This window comes from Lycorma delicatula, chromosome 11 (assembly GCF_047948215.1).
Source record: "Lycorma delicatula isolate Av1 chromosome 11, ASM4794821v1, whole genome shotgun sequence".
NCBI classification, from domain to species: Eukaryota; Metazoa; Arthropoda; class Insecta; order Hemiptera; family Fulgoridae; genus Lycorma; species Lycorma delicatula.
The window spans coordinates 82,928,565-82,949,290 of NC_134465.1; the positions used below are offsets into that span (position 1 = coordinate 82,928,565).

General features: G+C 35.0%; 1 protein-coding gene and 1 long non-coding RNA gene across 12 annotated transcripts in view; one reads left to right on the forward strand and one right to left on the reverse strand.

Moving 5' to 3' along the window:
• Window positions 1-19,807, forward strand: part of LOC142332357 (uncharacterized) — a 37,723-nt gene extending 17,916 nt beyond the window's left edge. Inside the window, exons 3-4 of the long non-coding RNA XR_012758280.1 lie at window positions 4,909-5,045; window positions 19,462-19,807. This is a non-coding gene — a long non-coding RNA (uncharacterized LOC142332357). The remainder of the gene's footprint in view (window positions 1-4,908; window positions 5,046-19,461) is intronic.
• Window positions 1-20,726, reverse strand: part of LOC142332356 (uncharacterized) — a 93,742-nt gene that overhangs the window by 69,899 nt on the left and 3,117 nt on the right. For all 11 annotated transcript variants that reach the window (XR_012758279.1, XR_012758277.1, XR_012758272.1 and 8 more), the window contains exon 2: window positions 17,926-18,052. Coding sequence is in view for 1 of the 11 variants with exons in the window: in XM_075378762.1 (XP_075234877.1) it covers window positions 17,926-17,977 (52 nt within the window). In the remaining 10 variants the exon portion in view is untranslated. The remainder of the gene's footprint in view (window positions 1-17,925; window positions 18,053-20,726) is intronic.

Below are 20,726 nucleotides of genomic sequence, written 5' to 3' on the forward strand. Positions count from 1 at the left end.
TAGTTTAAACATTTAAAACTGTATCATAAGAATATAAAATAATTATAACTGAATCAAAACAGATTAAGAAGAAGTTAAATTTTTTATATTTTTAGAATATTCAAATTGAAGCTATGTAACTACATTAAAGAACACATACAATGTCAATCTTTTAATACTCCAGAATTTTAAGAACTTAAATAAATCCTGAGGGGTTATTTAAATAATGTGCAAATCTAAATAAACCCTAAAGTTATTGGTTAATTTTAAGTTATTCTAAATCTTGAAAGGAAAACAATGGAGACGTTAAAAAGTCCAAATTAAACAGAAATATTTCAATATCAACACTATCTGATCAAGTGTTTGTATTAATATATTTGAATAATGTCTACTGAGGAATGACTTGGCAACTCTAATGATTGTTTTTAACAAATAAAAAAAGTTACATTTTCTCTACAATAGTTTTATAACTTTTCTAAATATAAATAAACACAAAAAAAGTTAACACTGGAAAAAATAAAATAACACAAAAAGCTTACTTAAAAAAAGGAAGTTAACAGTACAATCAGCATGCTAGATATAATTCTTTTACAATGATATCCTCAAAATTTCTAACATAAGAATATAAACAGAAGAGTAAATAGGAGAACACTGAGCCTCATTTTGACACACATTCTTCTCTCTCTATCATAGGTGACTTGCTCTATCGTGAAAAATATGAAATTTGGAAAAATAATGATAAAGGAAAGGAAAAACAGAAAACTTTTACTTAGTGAAATAAAAGTGCATGAAAAATAATTAACTGTAAAAAATAAATAAATAAAAAACAAAATATTATGCACACTACGTATTGCAAATTATTAATTTATTATTATTATTATGCTTTTACGGCCAACATGGGACCACTTAGTCAATTTTAGTTGGATCTTTTCTGAGAAAAGCGTGTTATTTTACTCTTTCGAGCTGCCCAGTATTTCTTCATCCGTTCAGATCTTGCTTTCTTTTCCTCATCCGTAAACACCCTCTTCGTTGTATTTTGTCGTTTGTCTGTCTTTTGTTTAAATCTAATGCTTTTATCTTTTAGCTTTGTAATTTTTCCAGTTTTATTCTGTAGGTCGGTCAGGGAAATTCCCAATTCTTTCATATCTTCTCTAATTTCTTTGATCCATCCTACTTCGAGCTTTTGGAACCAGAGCTTTTCAATGATATTTCTTGACGGTCTTGTTTGCGGTGTCCTTATGAGATGACCGAAGAAAGAGATTCTTTTTTTCCGCATAGTATCAGTAACAGGCTCTATTTCTCGATACACCACCTCATTTGGCACAATCCACCATCGGCCGTCTTTTTGGTGTTTTTTATTGATACACGTTCTGACAATTCTCCTCTCTATTTTCAGAATTTTTTCAATTCGGTTTTTCTGAGTGATTTTGAAAAGGGTCTCGCTTCCGTAGGTGACTTCTGGCTGTACTACAGTTTTATAATGTTTAAGTTTTGTTTTAGCAGAAAGGCATTTTTTGTTATATGTTGATGAAGTTAATTTTTGGGATTTAATCATTTTATTTGTCCTGTTTTGCCATGTCACTTTTTCATTTAAATTATAAGTTATTATTTCCCCTAGATATATAAATTGTTTTACTATTTTAAATTTCTGATCGTTTACCGTAATGTGCGCTATTACCAGAGGATCTACGGCCATTAGTTCAGTTTTTTCGAAAGAGATATGAAGCCCTATCTTTTGTGCTAGGTTTTGAAGGCTCATGATTTGTGTTTTGGCTTCTTGACAAATTCGAGGGCGCAGTTAAAAAGGAGTGGTGAGAGGCCGTCTCCTTGCCTCGATCCAGTTTTTATGTAGAAGGGTTGAGAGAGTTCACCTCTGAATTTCACTCTGGACTGGGTATCGGTTAAAGTTAATTTTATCATGTTTACGAGTTTAGGGTGAAGGCCCAGGTTTCTCAGAATATTCAGCATGGATGGTCGGTGTATACAATCATAGGCCCTTTTAAAGTCGATGAAGGTGATTATTAGTTGTTTTTTCCGTCTTTTATATAAGTCCATCATAAGTTTTAGGGATATTATTTGCTCCGGGCAACCTCTCCATGGCCTAAATCCCCCTTGGTATTCCCCAAGTTCCAGTTCAAGTTGGTCTTTGCATCGGTTGTATATGATTCTCGACAGGATTTTGTATATGCAATCCAGGAGAGATATGCCTCTGTAGTTTTCAGGATTAGTTTTATCCCCTTTTTTATGTAATGGATGGATGAAGGCTGTGGTCCAGTGTTCTGGAAGTTTTTCTTCGTTCCATATTTTCACGAGGCATAGATGTAGGGAAGTTTTGACTGAATAAACTGATGAGTGTTTCCAGAGTTCTGCGAAAAGCTGGTCTTCTCCGCTTGCTTTGTAGTTTTTTATTTCATTTAAGGCTGCGAGAACTTCTTGAATTGTTGGCGGGTTGATATTTACCGGTGAAGTTTTAACTGGAGTTTCAGTGTCAATCTCAAAAAGCTCTGGGGGGTCGTCACAGTTGAGGAGTCTATTGAAGGTTTCTGCCAAAATTTCAGCATTTTCTTTATTGGTGTGGGCCATATTTCCTTTTTTTCCTCTCAGCATAAGGGTGGGTGGTTCATATCTTTGAAGAGCCTGACCAAAAATTTTATAATAGTCTCGGAAATTAGTTTTCTTGGAACTTTCTTCTATTTGCTGAATCAAGTTTTTTTGGGCTTGTCGTTTGGTTCCTCTTATAATTTTCTGAGTTATTTTCCTTTGTTTGGTGAATTCACGGTTAGATTCTTCAGTTTTCTGGGTTTGGTGGTTGATCCAAGCCCGGTGACTGCTTTGTCACATTCTTCATTCCACCATTGGTGTTTTTTTCTTGGGTTTATAGGGGCTAGTTCTTCAGCTATTTCTTTCAGTTGGGATGTCAGTTCTTTTAAATTATTAGTTAATTTGATTTTTTTTGTTGTTTCTTCAAAGATAGCATTGTTTATTAATTTATGTGGATCATAAGCTCTTTTGTTTTTAGGTTGGGATTTTTTCTTTTTATGCAGGGTGAATTTTATTTTAACTTTAATTAAGTAATGGTCCGATCCAGTATCTGTTCCTCTCAAGACTTTATATTATAAATCTCCTTGTAATAATTCCGGTCCATGCAAACATGATCCAGTTGCCATTCTCCTTTTTTCCAATCTGGGTGTTTCCAAGTTTTCAATTTGTTTGGTTTTCTCATAAAATAGGTGGATTTTGAGATCATATTATGGTTTCTGCAAAATTCGACAAGTCTTTGGCCGTTCTTGTTAGTTTTCTTTTGGGCAGGCCATTTTCCGATAATATTACGATATCTTCGTTCTTTACCAAGTTGGGCATTAAAGTCCCCTATTAAAATCTTCATGTGGGTCTTATTTATGTTGTTTGCAGTTTGGTCAAGAAGTTCCCAGAATTTGTCCATCTCTTCTCTATCTTTTTTAAGATTGTTTTTGTCATTGGTGGGAGCATGGACATTTATTATGGTGTAGAATTTATTGGCTAATTTTAGGGTTAAGGTTGAAATCCTGGGGGAGTAAGACTTAAATTCTACGACTGAGTCAATTATTTTAAGATTGATTGCAAATCCTGTTCCGAACTGTGGGCAATTCTTCATCACACGTTTCCCGGGGATTCCTTTGTAAATTCTGTAACCCTGAGATTCAAACGGCTCTCGATCGGTGTTTCTCATTTCTTGAAGTCCTGCGATTAGGATATTTTGTTTGTCCATTATGTCTGTTAGAGTTTTTAGTTTGCCGGGTTGAGTTAGAGAATTAATGTTGTGAGTGGCAATGTAGTTTATTTGCTTGTGTCTTATCCTCAATTTTGAAGTTATGTTGTTTTTGGGTGTTTCCAAACGCTCCGATTCATTGTTATCTTTTAAGCAGCTGCCCACCGGACACCGGGTCCGAGTGCAGCCTTCTCTGGTATTTACCAGACGGTGGATTTTTTCTTAAAAGACCTTCCATATTTGACTTTCAAAGGCAAGTCAGCCTTGAGTGGGAATAAATTCCCGAGTTACAACTCTGGATGTGATCCAGAGAGGTGATTCCGATTTGGTTCACCAGTAGAAATCTCCACGTTTCTAACTGGTTATCCAGACGAACCAACGTGGAGACGCAAACCGATTTTTTTAATTGAGATTTTAAGTATGGAGAAAGTTTAAATCGGTTCCGGAATCATTTCGTCCAGAAAATGTTATTATAGCAGTTTAAATACATTACAGAAATACATTTAAAAATAACTATAATTTTATCAAACATGGCCTAATGGTATGATAATACAATTAATAATTATTAAAAAACTATTTATTAAAATTTAAAGATTACAATCAAAAATATTTAAAACAAAAAATTCATTTAAGAAAATATTTTTTTTATAAAATATACCACTAACAAAATAATAATTACTAACTTGCAACCCATCTGCAAGTTAGTTAGGTAAACTCTTTTCCAATTCTTGCACTAAAGTTTAATACACAATAACATAATCATTGAAAACTACTTCATAACATTCAGGCACTACCTAATTCCAGGGTAATTATACTGTATTAACGAATAAAACACTGCTTTACATTTTAACATATTTAAACTGTATTTTAAGAAATTAACACATTAATTGCATTAACATATTAAACTATATTAACATATAAGACATGTACAATAATAAACTTCATAGATAGGAAGTGAAGACTAGATTACACAACTTCCAGCGTTTCTCAACCTTTCAGTATTTGCAACTCAATTTTCAATCATAATTTTCATTGTCCCCTCTCTCATACAATAACAATGTATACAGTAATAATCTATTTTGAATATTGACACTAAAGCTACACTATGACTGCAAATTACTATGACTATAAACCTTACGAATTATCAAAAAAAGTAAGTTTATTGATATTTGGCAATACAGATTTGCTGCACTGACAAAATCAGAATCGAAGAGCTTTCTGTTGCTCTCTGAGAAGTTCTGATTTATCTTGAACATTCCGGAACGTCTGCACAAACTTGTATAAATGCTGCACCTTATTCAATTCCAGCCAGCCTCAGGTGAGTCGATCCTTCTCTTGTCAAATCTGTTGTGAATACGTATGTTGTAATTTGCATGTTAATTGCAATTCACAGTATTAAATATTCATGGTAGTGATTTATACAGACTCATGGTTAAATTTTTAAGTAATAATAATGGATAAATTTTTAAGTAATAACAATAGACAATAATGAAGCATCAAGGGTACAGACGAGTGTAGTTCCAAAAATAAAATCAAGAATACTTAAATTTTGGGTTTACCAGTACTAAAGTAAATGAAGAAGAAAGGCCCCTGTGTGTTCTTTGCTCAAAAATTATGGCAGCAGACAGCATGAATCCTAATAAACTTAAACAACATTTGAAAACGCTTTATAATGAGTACGTTAAGAAAACCTGAGAATTCTTCAAATTAAAATTAATATCATATGAAAAAAACATCATTTTTAAAAAAAAACTTTGAGAATTAAAAAGCTTTACTTGCCTCTTACAAAGTTTCATATAAAGTAGCCAGATGTAAAAAACCTCACATCACTGGTGAAGAGCTTATTTTGCCGGCTGCAAAGTATTTTTGGCAATAATTTTGCCAAAAAATTGCAGTCCATGCCTCTATCAAATTGGTGATATAACTAAATATGTACAGCATCAGCTTTTCTTGAAGTTTCATGACAAATTGTTTTCAATTCAGTTTATTGAGGCAACAGATATCAGTAAAGATAATTATTTCATTGTCTGTGTTTGATTTTTGTGATGGTATGTCAGCAGTAGAAGAACTACTTTTCTGCAAACCATCAGTACTCAAAGCAACATTTGCTATCTTAAATGATTTTGTAAATGAGGCAAACACAGAGTGGAAAAATTGTGTCGGAATATAATAGCACCGATAATGCTTGTTCAATGTCTGGAAGATTACAAAGTATACAAGCAGTTGTGAAAGAAGAATCTCCACAGTGTTTCTGGACACATTAAGAAGCTCTGGCTTCCAAAGAAATGAGTCCTGGTATGAATATTGTGTTAATGACAGTTGTATTGTGTTGTAATGGCAGTTATAAAATTAAGACCCCTAAAATCAAAAATCTTTTCACGAGTGCAGTACATTCAGCATTACTATTTTGTTGTGAGGTAAGATGATTATCAATTGGGAAATTTTTGCTATGTGTTTCTGAATTAAAGAGATGAAATTGTCATTTTTCTAGAAGAGGAAAACCGACCAGAAGCGGAGAGGTTTCGAGATGGTTTAGTTGTGATGGAATTGAGCTACTTGGTCGACATATTCAAGGGACAAATACACACATGTTGGATAAGAGTGATTAAGAATGTTTTTTTTGTAAAAAAATTGGAATTGTGGAACAGAAATTTAAAGCAAAAAACCTAGAAATGTTTCCAAATGTGGATCAATGTGTTAAAACTTACAAGGCTGAAGAATAACAGGTGTAAATAGTTTTTATAACCATTTAAAATCATTTAGCCATGCTGGCAAAGAATTTTAAAAAGTATTTTCTTGCTGACACAACTTGGTAGCAAGTTATGAGCGGGCTAGGGATCCATTTTAAAATACTCCTGTAGGGCTCTCTCAACTGCCAAAGAAGAAATCTTCATAGACTTCACAGCAAGTGGGAAAATCAAAACACAATTTAGTAATAAATCACTCTTGGGATTTTAGGCAAGGGTGGATGATGAGGGATGGATTTTCTGCAGTGGCTGCTTTGAAGAAAAAATATAGTGCTCGGCTAAATATAGAAAAAGAACTAGGAATGTCTATTTCTAATATTAAACCTTCCTTCGAAAAACTTTGCTCTGCAAGACAGGCCCACGGGAGTCACTAATAATTATTAAACTTGTTTTTAATTAAGTATTAATAAGTTAGTTATTAATACATTGTGGAGTGCTGATACAATCCTATTTATAGTACATATGTATTATAGTGTAAATTTATTTGATTTATCCTATTAATAGTGTAAATGTGTACTTATTATTTATTATGTCAGAATGTATTTTGTTTTGCTTGCTTTTATTTCAGTAAATTAATAAATTTTTTAATATTTCCTTTTCGATATGCTGCACCCCTGATTTAGTGTCATCATACCCATGGGGGGGGGGGGGCAGCACAGGTTGAGAAACACTGACTTAAGCAATATTTTAAAAAAATAAATAATTCCATATAATGAATGATTTAGCTTGACAAATAAATGACAGAGATTAATTTTTTTAGTTTTTTTTTCTTGTCACCTGCCACTGTAGGACCATGTTTAATAGTTAATGTCAGGATGATTTCCTTTTCTTCCAAGTATTCTCCATTTTCAAACTATATTGTTCCTTCCTTTCTTGCAACCATCTCTTTACTGCTGCACTCTCTGGTTCCTTTCTGAGAACATTCACCAATTTGGATTTTCTTCGTAAATGTATCTCTGTCCCTTACATTGGTTATCCCTGTAATCATGAGATCTTCTTTCACCTGTGTGAAGGCACTTACTGTTTGTTTTGGCTCTATCACTCTTCTCAAAAATCCTCTTTGTCAACCTGTTTTCATCCATTCTAGCCAAGTGCACATAGAAGGCCAATCTTCTTTTTCAAATGGCATCTGTGAGTCTGTATACATGGAGGTAGTTGTTTATTCTTCCATAACCTCCAACACTCATCAGTTTTCTACGGTCCAATTACCTGTCTAAGTACTTCCAATTTATTAATCTCTCCTCAGTTTAGAGTTACACACTCTGTAGTATACAGTACTGCAAACCTAACTACTACTATAGCGTAAAGTCAAATCTTTCCCATCCTCAATATCCTCTTTTTTATTGTATAAATTTTTTTTAAAGGCCTTCTGCAGTTTATTTACTCTAGCCTTAATTGCCTCTCTATCTAACCCATTTGATTGTATTATTTCTCCAAATTAGTTGAATTTCTCAGTCTTCCTAATTCTTCCAAACCTTGGTAATTCAATTTGGTGAATGCCTATTGTTGGTCATGTACTCTGTCATGTACGATTGATATCCTTAGACCTTTTCAGCTATCTTCATCATGATGTGTTCAATAGTTCCTCCGCTGTTTTTTCTTTACAACCGGAAGGCAAATGTGATACAATCTATGTTCAGATTTTCTTTAGCATATCCTGATCTAACTTTTCTAATTTTCTTTTCTTGCAGATTTTCCTCCATTCCCTAATGGCCCTTTCCAAAACAACACTGAAAAGAAGTAGGGGTAGGTCATCTCCTTGCCTTATATCTGTCTGAATGCTAAATGACCGCAAGATTTCTCCTTTGAACTTAATTTTTGATATTGTTCCCGTCAGTGTTAGCCTTACACGGTTCAATGATTACTCATCTGCATCAGATTCTCTGAATATGTTGTAACAATTATTTTTTGCCAATGTGATCATACGCCTTCATAAAATCCATAAAGACCATCACTATATTTTTTCCTGTAACATTATATCTTCTAATTACAGATTTCAGGTTAAAAATTTGTTTGGTAGAAGATACCTACTTTTCCTAAACCCCATTGAAATTTCCTAAGCAAAGGTCCATTTGTTTTTCAAGTCTAGTGAGTAAGGCTTTTGAGAGGATCTTGTATGTAAAAGTTAACAGTGAAATTCCATGATAGTTACAAACATGAATTAAAGCAACCTTCTATTCCTCTGGTAATTCCTCCTCATATATTCCCATGATAATCTTTTTAAATGTGCGATCAGTATTTTTATCTACATTCTTCCATTTCAGCCATGAGAATCTTCTCCAAAAGCTTTATTTTATTTATTTTTCAGATGTTTAATACTCTGCTTAATTTCTCCTAGAATCAGTGACACAGAGTTCAGGTGTTGATGTTCTAATAATATTTCTGCGAATCACTCCTTTGTTTCCTTACAACTGAGCAAGCCCTCAAAATATTTTGCCAAATTTCATAATTTTTCCTATTGTTGGTTGGTCATAAGTTCCCCATTCTCCCTGCAAAAGCAAAGACTTGGAGGTGTGTATTTTGTCAACTTTTGCTTAAATAATTTGTAATATTTTTTATGTTATTCTTTTGAAACTCTTTGTTTATCTTGTCTAAAAGTACCATCTCAAAATCCTTTTACACTGTTCTTAACATTTTGCAAGTTGCTTTCCTTTGCTGCTGGAGGTTCTCAAGGTTTACTTCAGTTTTATTTGCACACCAATATTTCCTCAGACATAATCTTTCTGCTACAGCATCATCACAAAGCTTATTCCACCAAATATGTTTCTTCTTCTTCTTCTTCAATGAATATGCTACAGCTTGTGCTGCTTCAACACATTTTAACATAATTTCTTGCCAGATTTGTGTTTTAAGGTTCTCAAATTGTTCATTTTTTTTTTTTTTTTTTTTTTTTTTTTTTTTTTAGGGCGAAAAACGGTTGAACGTTATCATCGCCCGGAAAATAAATAAATAGATAAATAAATAAAAATAAAAATAATTTAAGTTTTTTAGATAAAATTAAAACTTAAAACTACTATCACAGAAACAAAATCCGGAATGGGTGTAAAAGGCCCATTCTCGGATAACAAAAACACTAATATGTAACTTAAAACTATGTTAAAAACTATCACATTAAAAATAAATAAAACTTAAAACTACGTTAAAATCTATCACATTAAAAATAAATAAAACTTAAAACTAAAAAAGGAGATAAAACTTAAAACTAATATCACAAAAATCTTATAACTATTATCACAGACGAATTTTAAAAACATACAAAAAAAAAACAAAAAAATCCGATAGGGAGTGTAAAAGGCTCCCTACTCGGATAACAAAAACAATACATAGGACAATACATACAATTACGAAAGAACACATACTTATTAAATTTTTTGCATTAACCCTATACTATGTAAAAATATAAACATCCGGTTTAAAACCTCCTTATCGTCACGCAAGATACCACGGATGTTACCAGGTAATTTAAATTTACGACGCAATGCCGCATAACATATGCAGTCCACGAGTATGTGGCGCACAGTCATGCGGCAGTTGCATCTTGCGCATAGAGGTGGTTGTCCTCTTGTAAACAGGTACTCGTGTGTGACTCTCGTGTGTCCTATCCGCAATCGACAGAGAACTACTTCCTCACGCCGGGGTTTTCTGTATGAGGAGTTCCATGGTAACACAGAATCTTTAATCTGACGGAGTTTATTATCGACAGTAGCTGTCCAATCACCTTGCCACCTTGTTCTTAATAATTGTTTTACATAGTTTATGAAATCAGAAGTAGCAACTCGGGTGGTGAAAGGAGGCTGGTTACATGCTTCTTTGGCAGCGGAATCTGCATGTTCATTACCTGGAATCCCTACGTGGCTAGGGACCCAGCAAAAACTTAATTCTGTGTTGCGATTATTCAACTCAGCGATTGCGTTGTAAATTTCAATGACGATAGGATGTTTGGAATAAAAGTTCTTTAAGGCTTGGAGAGCACTACACGAGTCACTGCAAATAAGAATTTTTCTATATTTAGGGTTAATGATGTTTAGAGCCTTATTTATAGCATATAGTTCAGCGGTAAACACACTCGTAATACTGGGGAGACCAAACATATAAGTTCTCTCATTAACAACAAAAGCACACCCAACCGTATCGTTTTGTTTCGATCCATCAGTGTATACAACCGCGTCTGGTTTCGTCTTGGAGAGAACACACTGAAACATCTGCTGAAAGACGATAGATGGTGTTGATTGTTTATTACATGTAGTCAGGTCAAAATTAAAATTTATAAGGCTTATTCTCCATGGAGGATATGAGCAAGGGTACATAGGAAAGAATGACGGTGTGTCAACATTTATATGCTGCAGCAGACGCCAGGTACGGACACCTACAGGTGCAGTACGACGTGGATGATCCTCATACTTTCCTAGATTAGGATTTTTAAAGACTGACCTAAGAGCCGGGTGATTTGGCTGTCCTCTGAGACGAGCAAAATACGATAATAAAAGCTGGTCTCGTCTATCCCAAAGTGATGGTTCACCACAGTCTACAAGTAAGCTTGCGACAGGACTTGATCTAAACGCGCCTGTGGCAAGCCGAAGGAAAGCATGATGTACACTATCCAGCATTTTAAGCACGGTTTGACGAGCTGATGAGTAGGCCACACAACCGTAATCTAAACGGGAGCGAACAAAGGAATAGTAAAAACGTATCATACATGATCTATCGGCTCCCCAGTTGGTGTTAGTAAGGACTCGCATCATATCTAAAATTTTGGAACATTTTGTTTTCAATTCTTTTAAATGTTTGACCCAAGTAAGACGGCTATCAAAAATTAAACCTAAAAACTTAACGTAATTAGAGATAGTAATAGTCTCACCGTTCAGAAAAATTTGCGGAATAGAAGGGTTTCGTAGCCGAGAAAAAACTACACATTTTGTTTTTTCGGATGAAAATGTGAAACCAGTAATCCTGGACCAAGCTTCAAGGTGATATATAGTGTTCTGCAGTAGTCTCTCTGCTGTAGGTGCCGAACGGCTTGCAATGTAGATAGCAAAGTCGTCAGCAAATAGAGAGCATGAGACAGGAGCCTGAACACATTTGGTAATATCATTTATGGCTACAGAAAATAAGGTGGCACTTAATACACTACCTTGGGGCACTCCATTCTCCAAGATGACACTATCTGAGAGCGAATCATCTACACGAACACGAGCCGTTCGGTGATTTAAGAATCCCCGGATAAAAGCAAGCATATTGCCCTTGATTCCCCATTTTTGGAGAGTGTTAAGAATACCACGTCGCCAGGCTGTGTCATACGCCTTTTTTATATCAAAGAAGATAGCGACGAGGTGTTGCCGATTGAGGAAAGCGTTTTGTATGGCTGTTTCTAGTGACACTAAATGGTCAATAGAAGATCGTCCTTGTCGAAAACCACACTGTTCTGGAGATAGAAAGCCATGTTTCTCCAAGTACCATGTAAGTCTGCGGTTTACCATTCTCTCCATTATTTTACACAAAACGCTTGTTAATGAAATAGGGCGATAGCTTGAAGGGTTCGTCTGGTCTTTACCAGGTTTTGGTACTGGTATAATAAATGCTTCTGACCAGCCGGGTGGGAAGACTTGTTCGGAGAATAAACCGTTGAAAATATTCAAAAGTTGTTGTAGTGCCAAATTAGGAAGGTGTGAAAGCATGGAAAGGCGAATGTTGTCCGGTCCAGGGGAAGTGTCCCGTGAATTTTTAAGTGCATGTAACAATTCTTTAAATACGAATGGAGTGTTTAAATCACCAACCGAATCACCAATGTTTAACGACAACACCTCCATTTGTATCTTGTACCGTTGAAAATCGTAATTATATGATGAGGTGAGAGACACCGAGCGGAAAGATTTTGCTAGACTATTTGCCACTTCCGAGGATGATGAAAGGAGTTCTCCTTCATCAATAAGACCAAGAATAGATTGTTTCGGTGATCCGAAGATTGCACGAATTCTCTTCCATACAGTAGACGTGGAAGTAGTGCGCGAGATAGTGCTCACATATTTCGTCCATGAATTCCTCTTAGCGTCCAAGAATACTCGACGGCACACCGCTCTAGCCCTGCGGTATAAATTTAGATGTTCTGTTGTGGGCCTACGATTAAATTTACGTAGTGCCTGCCGTCGATTCCTAATAGCAATTCTGCATTCATCGTTCCACCATGGAACGAAAGGACGTCTAGGATTACCCGATGTTTGTGGGATATACCTGTTGGCATTCTTAAGTATCATGGACGTAAAAGAAGAATATTGGTCGAGGATGTTCGCTCCATCGTCATACTGAGATTGGAATGCTTTACAGTATCCGTTCCAATCTGCCTTTTCAACAATCCATCTCCGTGGCATTCTTTTAATCTCGCAGTCTACACCGAAACTAATAATAATTGGTCTATGATCACTGCCGTGATAGTCATCACAAATCGACCAATTAAGATGAGGGAGTACATTCGGTGAGCATATGGAAAGATCAAGGTTAGATGCAGCACCAGTTGATAAGGACATAAATGTGTGTGATCCATTATTCAGTAGGCAAAGGTCAAAATCTTGTCTCAATCTGTTTATCATATTTCCTCGAGTGGAGCAGAAGGTTGAGCCCCAGGAAATATGATGGGCATTGAAGTCTCCTACTATTAACGATGGAGATGGTATTTGTGTAAGGAGATTTGAGACATCAAAAGCACTGAACACAGTGTTCGGTGAGAGATACAGATTGCAGATATGCAATTTGAAGGGAATAGTGACCTTTACTGCAATAGCAGGAATGACAGTGGTTAGTTGAATTCTTGTAGCTGACACCCCATTCTTCATGAAAATCGCTACTCCACCACTCTCCCTACTGTCTACTAGGCAGTCGTATCTCTCGCAGAAGTATCCTCTAAATGTAATTCGGTCATGTTGTAGGAGGTGAGTTTCCTGGAAACACATGATTAGTGGATCATGTGTGTGCGCCAGTACTCTAATATCTTCAATGCGGGACCGAATACCTCTAACATTCCACTGAATAATGTTCATAAGTGTAAAAAGCAAATAAAAAAAAATAAATTTCGGAAACTATATAAAAATTAGTTGTACGTGATTCGGTTTTTCTTTTTTGAATTTTTTATTTTAAAGAACTCCGATGCCCTAGGGTCGGGTGGTTCTTCAACCATATCCTCCAGTATATGAGGAGATGGTGGAGGAGATTTATTTGAATGGGATGCTGTAGTTGACATCCCAGAAGAGATAGGTACGTGGGTTCCCTTTATGGGGAGCTTATTAGGTGGCTTACTGCCAGCTGTGATAGTCGCTATTCGTGGCGGTACGATTTTGGGAATAGGAACTTTCGTATGTATCATACTGTTTGATTCACTAGCTGCGACGGAGGACTTTTTATTCATTTTTGTCAGCTCTGAGATAGTGGCTGTAAGTGAAGCTACTTGATCAGATAGCATCTGAACAAGTTTTTTAAGCTCATTGCAGGATCCGCACTGCTGATTATTAGCATTTGTAGGAATTTGTTTAGTTGTAGCGGTGGCAAAAGATACGTCTGGTTTAACCAGGTTCCGTGAGTTGTTTATGTTTTTATATTCTCTACGTGCAGCCGGAAAAGATAGTTTTTGCTCCGTACAGATTTTGAGAATTGCCTTTTCTTCTTTAAAAGTTGGGCAATCTCGGGAGCGGGCTGTATGTGGACCACTGCAGTTTGCACATTTTTCACTTTCTTCGCAGTTATTGTCGTTGTGACCTTCTTTACCACATCGAGCACAGATCTCAGTTTTCGTGCAAGATGTTGTAGTATGACCAAAACCTTGGCATCTGAAACATCGCCGTGGGTTGGGTATGAATGGTCGTACCCGAACCGAGAGGTAACCCACTTTGATCTTTTCTGGTGGAACAGGGAGACTGAATGTTAATATAAGAGACGGTGTCGGTTCTTCTGTTCCGTTCTGCCGTTTCATTATACGTTTCACCTCAACAACATCTTGGTGGCACAGCTCGTCAACTATTTCAGAGATATCTATATCCAGAAGGTCTCTACAAAAAATTACACCCCGGCTCGTATTTAGCGTTTTGTGGCATTCTGCGCTTATATTTATGCCACCCATATTACGGAGACGTAAGATAGATCGACTCTGCTCATCGTTGAATGTTTCAACCAGAATCGATCCGTCGCGTAATTTCCTGATATTCTTCGGGGAGCCACTTGCACCTGTTATGGTTTTGTTTATTAAAAACGGTGAGACCTTTTGAAGGGAGCCACCTTCCTGACTATTTCTGAGTACAATGAATCTGATATTTTTATATTTTGATTTTAAGAAATTCTGTTCAGTAGGACTTTTATCCTCGTCAGACGAAGCTGATCGAGGTCTCTTCGCAAGACTTAAATTGGTGGTTTTTTCAGATGGACCACCAACCATCATAGTGTTTATTATTGGAACTGAAATTTTGGTCCCACGAGTACCGGCGAAAAATGGACCACTCCAGCAGAGCGCACGCGTACTGGAGCTAGAGCTAAATACAACTGGGTTCGCCCTGGTGCCCAGAGGACATCGTTCGAGACTCATTACGTAGAGCCATTCACCCATCGGCACGATTTGTTCCCACCTTGGGTTACGGTTGCGTTTCGTAAGATGTCGCAACACCACCGAGTGTAAATGGAAGAAATATCAGTGTAGGTTGTTGTTGTGTAATTGTGTATGTGTGTATGTTGTAATTTATGTAGTGTTCTTGGTGTAGTATATGTGTAAAATGTAAAATGTTCCGCAGCTCATTGTATAGTGGGAAGAAAAGCTGCGGAGGCTAGGCCCGTGGGGACGCCAACCCCCAAAGTCTCAAATTGTTCATGGAATTCCTCTCTGTTATCATATAATTTCTGATTATCTTGTCACGGCTTCAATGTGGTACTTACTAACCTTATGGTGGCCATTTTTGTCATTTATTGACTTCGATAGCTTGTTGTAGTTGCTAACCTTATGGTAGTCCTGAAAAGGGCTGTTATTGTCAAATGGCTTCAACGGCTCATAAATCATAACCTTGTGGTGGCTCTGAAAAGGGCCGTTTTTTGGGTTAGCTCTGAGAGAGCTGTTGGGTCTAGAAGCTGGTCTCCGGTGAAGTCAAGCTCATTCATTGAAGTCCGACCGGGCTTTCCCTCAGTGGCAGTTGGGTCCCACTACAATGTGGCCCCCCAGAGCCATGCAGTGTTGGGTCGGTTTCGGTCGTCCTTTGCTGGCATGGCCAAGGCGATTCTTCCCGATTGATTCCATGCCAGGTCAGCTCCTGCTGCTTATTCTGCCAGCCAGGGCGATTGAAGCCCGGCGAGGTGGAGCTGGAGTGGGAAGGCAGAGTCCACGTCCAGCGGCTCCCTTGGTGGGCTGGCCAGGCCTGCTGCTCCAGCACGGATGTTTGCGTCTGCCGGGAGGTCCCACGTTGAAGCGGCCAGGGAACTTCTGTCTTCTTCCATCTTCTACTTGGTCTTCTCCAGGTGGTGGTCGACGATGACTCACTAGGGCTGCAGTGCCGCTATGGTGGGAGAACTGCAGGTAGGAGTGATGCTTGTATCAGCACGTACGTTTACTGTGAGCTCACATCATTGCTACAGTGTTCACCCGCCGATTATAATTAGGCATATATGTGGTAACAATTTATTCTTTGGATTCTGCCTCACGTCACCTTTCTCTTATGTTGGGAGTAAAAACCTTGTTTTGATTGTGATGAGATAATGAGGCTCCTTTTCATGATGGCTAAATGATCTATTTGGAATTCAGAAAGCCTTTCACACAGAGACCACCACATTTTCATCTTCCTAGGAAATCATTTAAAATATGTTGTCATAATTTTGAGATCTTCACACTGGCATAAAGAGATTAGTCTTTTACTATTTTTATTGGTTCTTTTATGTGCGTATAACTGCATATTTCTTTCTCTTTTCGTCTATCTGTTACAATTAGTGCATTGAAATCACTTACGAGAATCTTAATACTGTTCGGGGGACCTGTTCCATTTCCGCTTCTAACAAGTTCCAAAATTCTTCCACTTCTGGTACATTGCTCCAATTGTTCTCATTTATAGGACTGTGTGCATTGATGAATTGTGTATGTCTCGTTAGCACACTTTAGAGTCAGAACAGAGAGTCTTTCTGATGGCAATTTAAAGTCTACGACTGAATTTGATTGTACAGTTTACCAGAGAAGCCATTTCTAAGTAAGGTATGTTCTTCATCAACTTACCGTTTACCTTTATATAGATCCTAAATTCTCAGATTCGAAATTGTCATTATCCAAATACTTTGTTTCTTTAAGCGGTGTTGTTAAAATCAATTAGATTTTTTAGTTTCCCAGTTTTCAGTAATGAGTTTATGTTTATGGGCATATTTTTTTGCTAGGATCTGATCTTTAATGAAGGGTTTCCAGAGGGTTCAGATTCCTGTATGCATGGTGGTTGGGGCTCTCCAGAACCTTACCCCATACTACTTTTTTTTACAAGCAATGGATTCCTGTTGGCAGTTACTATGATTATCACATTTATCATACTACATCTATCCACTGAGCAGTCTATCAGAAATTTGTATCTATTTTTTACAGATTGCAAGATCACAAAACATAATGTGTTGATCAACATCAATAAGTTAGGAAATTTTGAATAAGCCATGGATTTTAGATCCTACAACATTCACTGCATGCTACTTTGGGATACTTTAGTTAAAAAGGTGCCTCCATATCAATTTAAAAGGACAAATTTATTACTATACTGTTGCATAATTTACAAAGTAGCACATCTGCAAACAAAGCACCAAATCATTGTAAACTTTACAAGTCTCTTTTTCATGCTTTCATCACAATGCAGGCAACATTAATGGTGGACAGATATGTTCAGCTTGAGACTGAATGTGACCAACTGCTGAACTGTACTTGGACTTGCAATATGTTGAGGCAACAGTTACAATCAATGCTACTGAATCATAAAATGTCACAGCTTTCACAATAAATACAAATCTGTAAAACTATTAGCTATCACAAAACACTACTAAACAAAAAAAAACTTTTTCTGCCTTGTAGGAATAACTACTGAAGCCTTTTCATTGATGAGCAAGTTCCACACATTAGAACGTTTTCATATATCACAAACTAGCTGATAAAAAAGGGAAATAATTTAATTTTTTTAAGCACAAATAATGTAAGAAGTTAATAAAAAAGAATATATATTTTAGATCTGGAAGAGGGTGGATATTAGTAAGTTACATTCACCATTAGTAATTAAAGTTTAAACATAAATTAACAAACAATAATCACCAAACATAAAAACATTAAAAATTCAGATTAGATTTAATCTAATTTGAAACTGAAAAACAATTTTTTAAATCATCAAAAACAATTTAATTTGTGGTAAGATAAATGATACAGTATCTCACCAAAAACAATTTAAGAAATGGACTAATAAGAATTATAACACTTACTAGTAATACTAAGCTGATAAAATCCTGACGCAGGATGTGGCTCAGAAGACATTATTCAAGTAGAGGAATATATACTCCTAATAAACTATTTCTCATATCCAATCAACTGCTTAACAAGGAAAGTATACTGAAAGAAAGCACGTATAACCAATTAAACTAAACACATATCAATAATTAATATATATTTCTTACAATAAAAGTACAACCCAAATATATTATGATCTATTCAGGCACAGTTTAATTGGAATACCATTTTGTTTTAAATCGAAATGTCATTGTTCTGTTATTTTTAGGGCTGAATGTTATTCATTTTGTGGAGCTTATTATGTAGATATGCTACATTAAACTTAGTTGAATAAAGAAGCAATGGGAAAACTTTATTTCATTCCCTACGTTCCACAGTGTTGAATTTCTATGCAACTTTTACCAAAAATTGTAACTTATAAATATTATGGTTTTACTGCAACAACTACTATTTTAAAAAACTATCTTAATAAAACTACAACATACCTAGCCTACATTTAAATGATAGCTAAACAACACATACTAAAAATGTATGTATACAAAACGGGATAAACCAGTAAAATAAGTCTAAGATTAATAACAATAGCAAACAGGCTTGAAATCTCTCATGCTTACAATCAAAATGAACAATCTATTCAAAATACATAAGTAATTTTGAAACTTTGTAAGCTTCTTTAAGCACTTTTCATACTACCCAAACAAGCACATCTCTTAAATAGCAATACATAATGTACAATCTTACCATTTCACCAATACTAGTGTATTTCTGTCCTATTTTCTTTCATAGTGGCGCCATACACATTTAAAATTATTTTCTACATACTGTATTTCTAATCTCTTTTGATAACATTAATGTGCATTTAGAATGCGCTTCGTTTAAAAAATTTGTAAATTTTGTCTATTCATGTTAAAAACTCAAATTATTCTTACAATTCATTCTGTACAAATCAATCATTCATCAAAAAACAACAGCTGATTTTATGCTTTCAAATAATAAACAAGTATTGAAAATGAACAGAATACATGCAGACCCCATCAACCACTCGATGCAGAACACAGATCATACAATGTTGCTGATCTCCACACATACAGCTCAAATAGTCAAACAGGTTTCTCATTCAAACATTGTCTGTTATTATTTAATGACTGTCAGATATTTAATTCATTGTTTACTCTATCGTGAATGAGGATTTTGAGTTTGCTGACAAGATGTTCAGATTAATATAAAAACAAATATAAATGTTAAACTAGCTTAAATTATACAAAGAGACAGTGCATAAGTAATATATATTTGACAGGATACAGAGGAACATGGTGGGTGTTATTAGAAAAGATAAGCAGTTATCACAACATGCATGAAGCAAAAAATGTTTTGGCAATAAAACTAGACATGAAACTGAGGCATTAAGTACTACTTTTCTATATTGTTTCATACTGAATAAAACTAATATTATTAATATATTATTTTCACATTTATTTATACAGTTGGTTATTTTTTGTTGTAATCTTTAGTCAGAAGCTTAGTTTCCTAATTCAGCGTAGAGGTTTCCTGATTCAGTCGAAGAAGAAGAACTTGAAACTTGAAAGAATGAGATAAGACCGTATCCCTCAGACAACTACTACACTAACTTCTACTGTGAGGGAGATGGACTTTAAGGAAGCTGAGGAAAAATGCTGTAAGAGAGAAATACTTCAGCAAACTAAACTTCAAAGAATTTGACCCTAATATTATAATGAATCATTATATTACATTAATGTAAACCACAAGAAGGAGCCTACTAGAAATCACCTAAGCAACAACAAAAGTAGTTTTTAATGTACTTTGCATCTTCAGTCAATAAAATGTTTTAAGTATTTACTTTTTTGAATTAATTAATTAAATATTATTTCATACTTCCATATATATAAATCTTAAATAATTACAGTATTTATTAGACTGAATCGGTTCACAATAATCAAATGTTATATTAATTTTATCAATAATAAATGACCAATCCTCTAACAAAATTAGTGATTAAACAGTTTTATGATGAAATCAGTAACACAACCATTAACTAATGACAAAGGAACAGATCAATAGCTCCGTGAAATTTGACATTTTTAAAAACTGATACTAAATCTGTTTTTAATTTTTGTATTTTTTTATTAAATTCCATTATTTACTATTATTAATTTTAGGTAAGGATCCTATATGTGGAAATATGAATAAATTATGGGTAAAGTAAATAAAAAAACCTGCATTGGGAATAAAACTCTACTATTATTGCAATTAGTAATTCAACAAACTAAACTTCAAAGATGATAAACATATATCATTAGTATTCCTGAAATGAATATCTAAATATTATCACACGCTTAGCTTCATTCAAATATTAACATTTGTGGTACTTATTCATTTTAATACCACCACTTGACTTTTTTTTATTTTAAGTCAATAAACCAACTTACACCTAAAATCATACTTCTGAATTTAAATGAATCATATTATATTATTATTATCTATGAAAATTTTTAATGGCTTTGTGTAAAAGTATATCGATGAAGATTAAAAATGATTTTTTAAAAGAATGATAGCTTCAAATTCAGATAATATATTTAATGTAAAGCATTGACACCAAACATACATGCACAAATATGGATTAATACACTTAATATATTAGTATATTAATATACTAACTGGATACTATTGCGACAGATTTTTAAAAATTACTTTTTGGAGCAAGCAAAGTGAGCAGTAGCATGTATAAAACTCTAAGACAGAAAATTACTATACAAAA